Source organism: Centruroides vittatus, unplaced genomic scaffold, assembly GCF_030686945.1.
Source record: "Centruroides vittatus isolate TY-2023 unplaced genomic scaffold, ASM3068694v2 contig_458, whole genome shotgun sequence".
In the NCBI taxonomy this organism is placed as follows: Eukaryota; Metazoa; Arthropoda; class Arachnida; order Scorpiones; family Buthidae; genus Centruroides; species Centruroides vittatus.
In genome coordinates, this window is record NW_027122254.1 from 364,386 (window position 1) to 377,439 (window position 13,054).

General features: G+C 31.0%; 1 protein-coding gene across 6 annotated transcripts in view; it reads left to right on the forward strand.

The window, feature by feature from the left end:
- Positions 1-9,951, forward strand: part of LOC136977394 (calcium/calmodulin-dependent protein kinase type II alpha chain-like) — a 196,249-nt gene extending 186,298 nt beyond the window's left edge. For all 6 annotated transcript variants that reach the window (XM_067272859.1, XM_067272858.1, XM_067272856.1 and 3 more), the window contains 4 exons: positions 1,387-1,462; positions 1,545-1,639; positions 7,622-7,736; positions 7,813-9,951. In XM_067272859.1, the coding sequence (XP_067128960.1) occupies positions 1,387-1,462; positions 1,545-1,639; positions 7,622-7,736; positions 7,813-7,945 (419 nt within the window). In that variant the 3' untranslated portion in view covers positions 7,946-9,951. The remainder of the gene's footprint in view (positions 1-1,386; positions 1,463-1,544; positions 1,640-7,621; positions 7,737-7,812) is intronic.
- Positions 9,952-13,054: the final 3,103 nt, after the last annotated feature.

A 13,054-nucleotide genomic window follows, 5' to 3' on the forward strand; every position in this document is an offset into this window, starting at 1 on the left:
AGGGAGAAAAAGGTGGGAAGAGGGACAGTGAAAGGAGTTCAGAACATGGTAGAGAGAGGAAGGGCAAAGTGGTGGTCCCTGAGTGTAGAATAAAGTTTTTTGTGTAGAAATATCTGACTGTTTTAATTTTGTGTGACGAACCAACAGGGCGGAATCTGCTGATTCAGAACAGGTTCCCTACACCTTTCATCCCTTAGAGGTATCTTATATACTCCCGATGCTCTGCTGTAGTTGATTGAATCCTTCATTTCCAAGCAGTTAAATAGGTAGGGATTGTCTGTAAGTTAATCTTATAGCAACATACAAAACAATTTCTTTATAAATATTGTGCAATGACAATCATAACCCACAGCTTCTCAGTGAGAATTAAATTCTTGAAGTGCAGAATTATCCATTGGAGCATCTTTGGGTGCTCTGTTTGGTTGTGTTCTCTTAGTTTCTTACTGGTGGGCTAATTTATAGATCAATCCTTTAGAGTAGCCATGTATGGTAGCAATGTCTATGATGCAACCCACCTCCTTTCTAGTGTTCTCAGTTGTAATGCAATGGGTAGGCTCTCTTTGTAAGGGTTGTAAAGGCTGCTACTCTGTAGTTTAAGTTGGAGTTGGCCATATATATATATAACAAAATAAAGTCCGGTTTGTAATAGATCCTTGTATCAAAGCCCTTGCCAATGAAAGAAATGTCTATTATCTAAGAAATTTGCACTCTCTCATCAATTTGGTCTAATTGCAGAATTAGTCCTTACGAATTATTGTTCATTGCTTGGATAAAATCATTGATGTTAGGCTTGGCTTTCCAAATAATGCAAATATCATCAATGTATCTCCTGTAAATAGCAATTTGCGATAGGAATATAGGAAGAATCTTGTCTTCCAATTGTCGCATAACCACTTCACATAGGTCCTCTGACAATGGGCTACCCATGGGGACCTCTCTCTTCTGTAGGTAGACGCTGTTACTTAATTGGAAACAAGAGGTGTATAAAAGCAAATTAGTTAATGCTGTTACACTTGAACGCATCCTATTGGTTGATTTTGGAAGATTTTAATTTCAAATTGGCATGTGAGCTCTTTGACATTCCAAATATTAGAAATTCCAAGTTTAAAAAATTTTTCACCTGAAGCAAGTCTTAGAAGTAGACTAAAAACATTTGTTTTTTCTGAAAAATCAGCTGGGTGAATATCAAGGTAGTGAATGTTGGTACATAAAAATTTTTAGAGTAATCTTAAAATTAGTGTTATAAGTATATAAATTAAATAATTATTTTAGAATAAAGTAAATATAAATTTAATTATTATAAGAAGTTTCTGTAATATAAAGTTGAATATGTAATACATAAATTAAAAAAGAATTTTAATACAGAAAAGATTCTTTTGACTCTAGCACGCAAACAAGAAATCATAAAGATGACAGAATGTCTTTTAGAATCAATTAATAATGGAGATTATGCAACTTATATGTAAGACTTTCTTATCTTTCAAATGCTGCGATCTGTAAAAGAGATTGCACAAATTGAATCTTTATTTATTCCAACAAAATAGAAAATTATGCGATCCTCACATGACTGCTTTTGAACCAGAAGCATTAGGAAATTTAGTTGAAGGAATGGATTTTCACAGGTTTTATTTTGAAAATGGTAAGTTTTATTGTTTATTAAAAGTTTCTGTTTCATTATTTATTAAATTCTTTTAAGTCCAGATTTAATTTCTTTTATTACAAAGTAAATGAATAAATGTCTTGCATTTCTAGAAATTAAAACAGTTTGTTTGGGTCCAAGATCCAATAGTACCCAAATATCTGGCAAGGCCGTATGTCCCCTCTCCAATGCATCTTCATGATTCATTTTAAGAGGCTCTTCTACTTAAGGGTATAACTAGATTGGGGTATTTTAGCTGAATCTTGCAGAGCATTATTGAGGATTTTGTGCATACAATATAGTTCTGCATTTGGCAGTTGAAAAGTTTTCAAGTTATAAATTTATTTAAAAAATTACTATAATGAAGTTTTTTATGTTCATTAAAATTAAAAATTGTAATTTGGAGGAGTGATCAACAGTTTTATTAAAACTAATGCTAAAGATTAGTCACTTTTAATTGTGAGGGTCTTCAATCTTTTCCTGAGAAGGGCCATATAAACTGTAAAAGAAGTCTGAGGCCAGGTACAAAGATATAGTCAAAGATTAAGATCATTATTTAGAAATAAAAAATCTTAATGACTGACTTAGATATTTATTCATTTATTACGTAATATTAAAAAGTAGAAAATACAGTGGTGTCTCATAGTTCAAATTTAATTTTTTCTGGGAAGCCATTCAAACTCTGAATTATCTGAAGTCTAAATCAATTTTCCCCTCTAGAAATAATGGAAGTTGAAGTACAGGAAATCCTTGTTAATTTCAGCTTGGATAGTTCAAAATTCTGTTAGTTCATAACAGGATATAGAGATTTACATGTTAAGGAATTTGGTTAGTTTGAAATATGGCTACCTCAAAATTCAAAGTGAAAATTCTGTTTGAACTGTGATATGTCTACATTAACTTATGCATTTAGATCTAAGTGCCTCCATGCTGTAAGAGAACAATAGGCCAAGAACAACTCTAATCTGGTTAATATGGCTTTACTTTTACAGTAACACATTTTCTGATGTCACCTTACCCATGGACTACCCTTTTTTTCTCTTATCTCATAAAATGTGGCTATATTTCAGGTTATTGGGCTATGAGTAGCAGATTGAGATATTTGTAGGGCTCTATGCTGCTAGATTTGAGTGACTTATTACTTTTTGGGCCACTTTAGAAAAAAATTTGGGCTATATTTCGAGGAATCTGCTTTACTTTGTTATATAATGTCTGGCAACCTGTAAGGTTCTCATCGGATATGTACTGTTTACCTTTACATTTATGTTGTTGTTGTTGTTATGTTGAATTAAGTGAGATATATTCGGTTAACACCGGTGGCTGTGTACTATGCCAGACCAAAGTCAAGGCATAGTAACCAAAACAAAAATTAAAGAAGTGTATCAGTGTGTGTGTCTGTATTCAGGAACTTCCTAACAATATGAAATGTATTCAATATAGTGGCTTTCTGTAGTGTGATGTGTGTGTTTCTATACAATTGTAATGTGCCCAGGCTTTTGTGTAGTGTGTGTGGTATGACAACTGTAGAGGAGAGAACAACAGGTACAATAAGCACCATATCCATCCTCCACAGATGGATGAGTTCTGTGTACTTGCTGACTTTTTCAGTGCATGTGTTTTGTACATTGTGAGTGTTTGGAATGGATGTCTATAATGTATGTGATTTTATTGTTTGTGTCAATGAGTGTGATGTCTGGTCTGTTGTGGTAAATTGTTTTATCTGTGATTATGGTTCTGTCATAGTACATTTTGTGTGTGTATTGTTTTCCAATACTGTCTGTGGAATGCATTGTAGTATGGTTTATGGATGTCTACTAATTTGTGTTTCTTTGCAAGCTCTTGATTTATTATATTTGCTACTTGATTATGTCTATGTAAATAATCTGTCTGTGCCAAGAGCTTGCAACCAGAAACGATGTGTTGTATAGTTTCTGGCATGATGTGACATTTTCTGTATGTGTCATTTGTGAGTGTGTGTTTTCTGTAGTTTTTATATTTATGACCTGATCCTGTATGGCAATCATGAATTCTTCCATCTCCCCAAAGAGGCATCCCCGAGCTAACCAGCTGTTTGACACAGTTTTGTCAACAAAATCCTGTGTCAGGTTGTAAGGATGCCTGCCATGGAGTGCCTTTTGAGCTCATGATTGCTTAACAGTGTCTATGCTTTTTATATGTTGTGAGTGTAAATTTAATGGTGTGTTATTTGAGTCTGCCAGAATTACTACTTTATGTAACTGTGATGTTTCTTGTTTTTTGTAAAAAAAACACTTGCAATGACTGTATTTGTTTGTAGTGAAGGTTAACTATGTCTATCAGGCCATGTCCACCATCTTTATGTGGAAGGGTTAATCTTTCTATGGTGGGTTTAGGATGATGATGTTTATGCTTAGTAAGTGTTGTTCTTGTTTTCCTTTGGAGTTGCTTGAGATTGTGTGAGTCAAATGTATAACTCCAAAACAATATGTGAGTACTGGGATGACATATGTGTTTATTGCTTTAACTGTGTGTTTTGCATTTAACTCTGTTCTGAGAATAGCATTTAACCTATTTTGGTATTCTTTAATTAATCTTTGCTTTATTTTATTATTATTATTATTAATTAACAAAAATAGCATTCTTTGTACATATCCGTATTCAGTTTGCTTAATTATATTGGTTATGTGGCATTGGTATAGTGTATGGATATATGTAAATCTCAGATAAATTGAAGTCATGATTATTTCTTCCCTTGAATTTCAAACTAACGAGGATTTCCTGTAATTGTTCCCAGACCCTAAACAATATTCATTTCAGTAAACACTGCTGTTTAAAAATAACACAATTAAAAGTAAATACACATAATTTAATGTATAAATAATAAATTAAAACATGAAAACAATAAATAAAATACAGTGGAACCTCGCTATACGACCTTAATCAGTTCCTGACGTTTCGACGTATACCGAATAGAACGTATTCCAAACCAACCTTTCCCATAAGAAGTAATGTAAAAATGATTAATCCGTTCTCATGTAAAAAAAAAATAATCCTCTTGATATGGTATATTAATGGGGTTGTAAAATAATTTAAACACCATTTGAGCACATTAATAAAAAAATAAATTTTATTATAGATTTTTAAAGTTATTACAGTATATTTATTTAAATCATTAAATCAAAATCAAATCAAACGTATTGAGTCGTATTAGGTGGGAGGAACTTTATAGTAATGTAGTCAAACTCAGGCAAGACATAATCCTTCAAACTTGGTGGATGAGCTGGTGCATTATCCATTAGAAGAGCCTTCAAAGGTAGATTGTTCTTTTCTAAATAACTTTTTACACTTGGTCCAAACACAACATTAAACCATTCAGTGAAATATTGCCTCGTTTTCATTTGCCTTTTTGCAATTCATGATTAATCCTTCGTACCCGCGCTCGAACTCAGTTCGAGCGGTTTACATAGCGTTACACAGAAACCGGTATTTTAGACCCTCGGGATAAAAAACTTGGGGGAAAAATTTTTTTTTTAAAGTTTCGGATGTTTTTTCAGTCCCCAAATTTTTTGAAAAATTTTTTCCCGCGCGAAAAAATTTTATTGCGATTTTAATTAACTCTTAATGATGCGCGATTAACGCTTAATTGTTTTTTTATGGGATTTTTTTATGGAACTTTATTCATCTTTCTAAAGTTCTAGCGCGCCGATTTTACTTCGGTAAAGTTATTTAAAGCTATTTTCTGATGTAAAAAACAACATTCAATAGTTTTTTAATTTTTTTAATTAATAGATTTTTTATAATTACGTTTAATTAAGTCGGGGGTCGGAAATTTCAATTAAAATCGTAATTTTAAAAAAATATTTAGAAATATACCGCCATCTAGTATTCACCCTACTTTTTACCCTTCTCCTCCTGAGAGTTTCATGAGAATGTCCCGCGAAAGACGACACCAGCTGTTCTCAAGGTCATCCAGCTGTGTAAACAATGACTCATCGGTGTCAAGTTTCGCGCTAAGGCGAGAAAAAGGAAATTGTACTTTGAAGCTTTTTCTTCAAAATTAACACATTTCTTTCGTTTTTTTTTTAGTTTTGATTATTTTTAATTATAATTTAATTATTAATTATGATTTTTTTTAAATTAGCGCGGACAAGAAGCGGTTAATAAAAATAATAAAATTTTATTTACAAATTAAAATCAGAAGAAATTTAACAAAGTTATAAACCGTGGCACCGCGATCATCTAGTCTGGTCTAGTACACCGATAGTGCTACTTGCTCATAGATAACGCGTATAATTGAATTAAGTTGTATGCCGAGCAAAATTTGTTTTGTCCAAACAGGACGTACTCCAAATTGGACGTATTCTAAAGTAGACGTATACCGAGGTACCCCACTGTATGTAAATACTGTATAATAATATTAAATTGCATTTACTGTTCCTTAGTGAAGAGTGGAGATGTCCCATTTCTAAAGGTCACTATGCAACTATTTGGCTTTCTTGGAGATGTTAACATCAGTCAATTGTTTTTCATTTTTATCTACACTTGAAGGAGTTTTTCCATTTCTCAGAGGTCAATATTATCACACCTTTAGCACATTTGTTGCTTTTATTGTTTCCTTGTTGTTAAGGATGGTGCACACCATTGACTTCTGCATTTTAAACATGGCCACTATATCTCCACACTCATACTGCTTTCATTCTTCACTATACATTTCTTTTTTACCTCAGTCCATTAATACTACACTCTTCCTCTTAGACTTTGTTGCTTCCACATTCTTCTTGGTTGCCACAGTTAATAGGGGTTATATATAACTAAACACAAGCGTATAATGCAAGAAATGCTTTCATAGTGAGATTAAGAGATGGTGAGTTGGTTACACAACAGATGACATTTATGCAGCTAGCACTGTTTAAACTTTGGAATGTTTAAGTACGAGATTCCACTGTATAAACATTTTACCATAGATTTTTATATAATTTGTAATAAATCTATATAGTTATGTATAAATAGTGAGTTGCCTGAAGACATTAGTTGACAATTTTCTATACAATCATCATCAATGCTGTCTTTTCTTACAGATAATTCAATGAATTTTAATAATAGTATGATTATAATACAGTAAAACCTTGATTTAATAGACCAGTTTGGGTGAGGAAGTTTCCAAAAGTCAAAAAGTCAATAAGTTTTTACGAATAAGTGTAGAATCTAAATTGAAATAAAAAACAAACATTTTTTGGAAAATATTCATTTGTTTAATTAAAGTGCAAGGTTCATAAGAGCAGTCCCTCTTGGATATAAAAAAATAAATAAATAAATAACCTGTTAATTTAATTACATATAAAAAGCATTTTAAAATTAACAGGGTGTTAATTTTTTCTTATGACATATGTACCAGAAATTTTGTCTGTTAAATCCAGGTTTTACTGTACTTTCTTTTAAGTTCTATAAAAACAATTTCAGATATCTAACTATTTCTTAAGTGTAAATTAAATTGTAATTTCCCCATACAAAGGGATATTTAAAAAATTAATAGCACACTATTAATTAATTTAGAATTAGTTTTTATTATTAATGAAACATAATTTTTCATCTTGCTTCACACGATTGTGGATCTTGGCTATGGTGAGAATCTAAGGCTTTTTGTCTGTGAGTAATGTATACTGTGTGATGTGAATGTTTACGTGCAGGTTAAGTATTCATTATTACATTAGAATGGATTTAGAAAAGTGTAAAATAGATGTTTTGGGTGCGACAGCTTAAAATAATTATTTTTATCAGCATAAATTATACGAAGACAACTTTTTTCTAATTTTTGCTTAAGTGATGTTTTATTTTTAGTTGAGAATTAAGAGGATTGTAATGAAGGAAATTCTCATTAAATTATAATTTTTAATAACATTCTACATAATGTTGATATTTGTTAATTTTAAATAAAGCAATGTAATAATTATTCAAAATTATTTATTAATGAACAATATTCTAATAAATAAAACTACATATTAGTTCTAGGAAAGCAGATAAAGAATCTACATACTCTGATGCTTAATCCCGCTGTTCATCTTTTGGGAGAAGATGCCGCTTGCATTGCTTATGTTCGTCTAACCCAATACATTGACAAGTAAGTTGTCATCTTCATATTGTTTTTATCGCAAGTTCTTTAAAAAAAACAATTTAATTATTGTTTTTGAAAACAGATCGGATATGGCTCACACTCAAAGATCAGAAGAGACAAGATTATGGCATAAGAAAGATGGAAAATGGCAAAATATCCATTTCCATCGTTCAGGTTCACCTTCACTACCTATATCGGTTTTACAATCAAAATAAGGATCAAATGACTGTTTATTGTTACCCGATTCCCAAGTGTTGTCAATGAACAATTGGTCCTCGTTAATAATCTCTCCGGTTGTTATTCATTTAAACAAAGTGTGGTCCGCAGTGGTTATCGTTGATTCTTGTTAATTGATCCTATTATCCCACCAGTAATGATCACTCAGTTCTGATTTAAACGAGTACATATCAGATTATCAGGTGTGTTTGTAGTGTTTTTTGGACCATTTAAGGGATTTGTTTCTACTCTGGTACGCACTGGCCACCGTACCATATTACGGCACTGGTCGTATGCTAGTAGGGATTTGTTCCTATCTGCCCATACTCTAGTGGCTCTTCACAATCACTTCTATCAAATTTATTGCACCGATTTTACACTCGTATAATCGATCCTCTGCACCGATTAAATTTATTACGCGTTTAAGATGCTATGTGGAATTTCAATTTTTAGAATTATTAATAAGCAAAAAATGAATTTAAATATGTTTGTGGGACTTGTCAGTAATAGAGATCTGATGTATATGTAAGTTTGTTCAAAAAATGAGATGCTGTACATGATAGAAAATTATGTGATAGTTAAATTATATAGTAAATTGTGTGAGTTATGTGATAAAACATCATTATAATTTTTTCCCCTGTGGTAATTTTAATGTGTATGTACATAAGAGTATACACATAATATAATTTCGTTTGAAAATAGAATTTCTTTTTATATATATAAAAATACATATATATATATATCTGTACGTGAATGCTTTTTTAAAGGTAAAGTATGCAGAGAGAGATAATACAAGCAATGTTATTCATGTCGATGTGCACGTCGATAGAGCCAAATTAACATAATATAGTGTAACCAGGCAGTTATAAATTACACCATTACTCGGTTGTCCATAGTTGAACTAACTGCTGCCAGCCACTAGTCAATAGAATTAGGTTATATTCAAACAATAATATAAAAATTATAAATCTGATAGATTTATGAAAATTGTTAAGGTTTAATTTGTTAGAAATTTAATTTATAGATTTTATATATATATATATATAGAAAAGTGTATATATATGTACTTAAATGAAGAGAATATGAAATGTTAAAAAGAGTTAAGAGTTAAATATATTTAAAAGAATTTAAAGTTTTCGACATATGAGTTTTGTCAAGTCGAATATTTTAAAATCAGAAAAAAAAAATTTTAACAAATCCAATAGACGAGGATTCAAAGTAAAAGTTTTTAATGGTAAAACAAAGCCCAACATTCCTCACCAAACGAAAATAATAATAATAATTGTCAAGCGAAACGATAATCACTTGTCTAACTATTTCCATGAATAAACAAAATAATAATATATATATATTATTGACGTTTCGGGCCACACAGTAGCTTGCCCCAAGTTATTTTTGACAAAGGACTCAAGCCCAAAATACAACTAAGAAAAAATTTAATAATAATTGCATGTACGAGTTTTCGAAAAGTAAAAAGTCATAAAGGTACGTACGTCACTCCTAAACAGTAATAATATACAAGCTTTCCATTTTTTGCATAATGTTAGATGTTTTGGTTGTTATATATATATGCTGTATTGTGTTTAGTATAAAAAAAAATACAGAAAACTTTTTAAAATTAAAAAAAAGTTGATACTTGGAGTATGTTGTAAATGTTATTGATGTTCATTGTTACATTTTACATGGTTATTATTAATATTTGGAATATGAATATTAAAAAGTGATTTGTATACTAAAAAAATTAATTGCACTCTTATGCAACATACTTTGTATAAAACATTATATAAATGCTTTGTGATTTGCTACTGTGCAGGAAAATAAATAAATAAATAATGTTTCGAAATATTGGAGCCAAGCTTTATTGTATTGCAAGATTTCTTAATTTCACAAACCCAAAAAGAAGTCAAAAAAATTTTTTAAACTCATTAAATCTTTTGTGATGTATTATCTATCAGTTTTGTATTGGCCCTACTTTAGAATAAATAAGTTGAAGTATATTAAAAAATGTTGTAATCAATTTCTTTGTACTTTTACTTTATCTGATATGTGATTTAATGGTGCTTCAAATCAAATTTTGCAGTGCTGTAAACAGCTTAGCTACGGGAGGATTAAAATGACAAATCTGTATACATTATGGTTAACACTAACTTTATCCAAGTTGCAAGCAAAAGAAGCAAGAATGAAACTGGAAATTTGGATTATCTGGTTAATGTGAAGTCTGTCTGTCAACATTTAGACAGAGCTGAATATCTGAAATAAAAAGTTTCAGTGCAAACCAAATGGCATAAACAAAAACTATGTCACCAGGGAAACAAAAGCACCTAATGCTGTATACTTTTGAAGCTATGCTTTTTAATTTTTCTTGTACCAAATGACTTATATACATGAAATACTTGTTTCAAAATTTTTCATTCTTTTATCAAACTGATGTGGCCACCACATAACTAGAGAGCATAAGTGTCGTTTGATTTTGATTATTTTTGATACACATTGTTAAGCATTTACTTGTCAAATTTGAATGTTAAGTCCAAAAGGTTATATGTACAGTAGAGAGTCGTTAATCGGAACGATTTTCAGTCGGACTGTGTCATGCTGAATCGAACGTTTTTGATACTAGATTTACTTCTAAAGTATAATTTTCATGTTTTTATATTCTTCAATATATTTATTTTGTTTGTACAAAATAAAGAAATAATTTTTAACGATACAATAGCCTCGATTATTATTATAAAAATTTTCGTTAGGCTTAAAATCGACGAAAATTCAACGCGAAGCGACACGCAACGGAGAAAATTCAACACGAAGCAACACTCAATGGAGAAAAATTTGAACATCGGACAGGTTAATGTATTTTTTCGTACATAATGGGTAATCGGAACAACACCAGTCCCCAATTGATTCCGATTTTCGACTCTCTACTGTATTGAAAAATCAGAAAATGCTCTGAATAGTGTCACTTCAATAAACACTTTAGACTTGACTGGCAACTTGAAAATAAGTCATTTTCTGGAAAAACCATTAGACATATTTTATCAACAAATGATTGGACAAATCACAAATTAAAATAATACACACACTTATAAACAATGTTTACAGTATATGCTACAAATTAGTTGACAAAATTGTTTGTTTATTTCAGAAAAATAAACAATTTCATTGGTAAAGTCAGCCGTTACATACTTTTTTGTGGTGTTTCCTTCATGCATCTAAAAACTGTGAAGATCAATTTATCTGTTTATATTTTCATTATACAATCTTTTATTTATTTTTAGTGTCAAGTCCAGAATGATAATACATAAATATTAAGCTAAGTAAGATTAACAATTTAAATCTTGTTTCATTATTAAATGTGTAATAATGTTTCGTCCAAGATTTGTTGTAAAGTTTTCTTTAATATACACCATTGAGTAGAACTTGAGACATTAGCACTTGCGCATGCATCATTACAAAAACAGTGAAGATATATTATAGGGAACACGATTTGTGCTTATCCATCAAAACATGAATGTCCAAAATTTGATACAATTGCAATACCTTGATTACAAAGAGTGGGTGTCAATAATAAATGAATTATGATCTAGACAGCAACCACACCTTGTTTTAAACATTGGTTCATATTAGTACATTAATATTTGGATACTCACCCAACCAGGCAGTTTTAATTAATCAGTGTAACCATCTAGGGATAATTTGGGTACTATTGCCAGTTAAGCAGGATAATAATCTATTATTATACAAATTTTTTAAAATGTCTAGGAGGTGTCCATAAATTACATATTATTTTCATACAAGGAAACCCATAAGCAGTGTGAGCAATTAAGACCGATAATGAAACACTACGGAGTGCTGCCTTTTTATTGGAGAAAGAATTATTTGAGTTCCTAAAAAAAAATGGCAAGCTAACTGTTATTCAGTGAAAGAATCAGTGAAAGTTGCTAAAGGATATACAAGAAATTAATTTGCTGATGAGGAATATGTAACTGGATATTAAAAGTCTAACCATCTATATTCTGTGGATCAAAAGATACAGAAACTAATATTAGAACTAGCATACCTTACATGTTACGCATGTATTTTTTGACGGCAAAGTCTACAGACAAAAGCAACTTGTCTTGACGGGTAGTCCAATGTTGTGTATGCTATGTGAATTAGTGTTAAGAAAATTATGGCTACCTTTAAGAATGAAATGCTGTGTTGCATATAATAAATAGGCAATACACTTTGGCAGAAAAACCTGTAAGTTAGGTTTATAAATTCATAAACCTAGTTTGTTTGAATAGAAAGTCCTATGATTTAGAAATAGAACTCAAATGAGAAAGCTCTAAAGAGGTTCATTTCAACATCATGATAAAGTTTGAAAAAGGGCAAATAAATACGTTTATCTGTAGAAAATCCATAACCTACAAGTTATATATTCTCTAGAAACTCCTACGATCCTGCTGTATATAAAATGTTGGCTTTTGGAGCACCAATTAACAGCTTATACACATTGTATGGGCATATCTGTGAGAGAAAAGGAATTAGAATATAGTGGACGTCTGAATATTTCATTAAATATTCATTTAGTTTATGCATTTTATTATATTTACTGGTACTTCAACCATTTTGGTCTTGGAGACCAGAATCAAAAGAATCTTGAAAACCAAGCATAAGCCTTGAAAGATTGCCTGAGAAAAAAATGGCCTGTAATTAAACATTCAGAAGACTGAATATTAAGAATGTGGCACACAGACAAATAAAAAAAAGTCCTAATAGACAGCCAAGAAATTATAAAAACTGCAAAATTCAAATACTTAAAGGCTTCCTTATCCCATCGGACAGCAAAACAACAACAGACATTCTTGCATGAATCAATGCTGCCTGGATGTAATAGAAATAACAGAAGTGCTTTGCGATAAAAAGATTCCAATGCATCTTCAGGTAAAAATTTCAGTCGTCCAACCAGTAGCAATGGGTAATAAAGCTGGCCTGTCACAAAGAAGCATGAACAGGTGCTACACACCATACAAACGAGAATGCTAAGGGGCCGTCCATAAATTACGTAAGGTATTTTGGGGTGGGTGGGGGTCAAGGATTTCTTACGATTTCTTACTCAGGAGTAGGGGGGT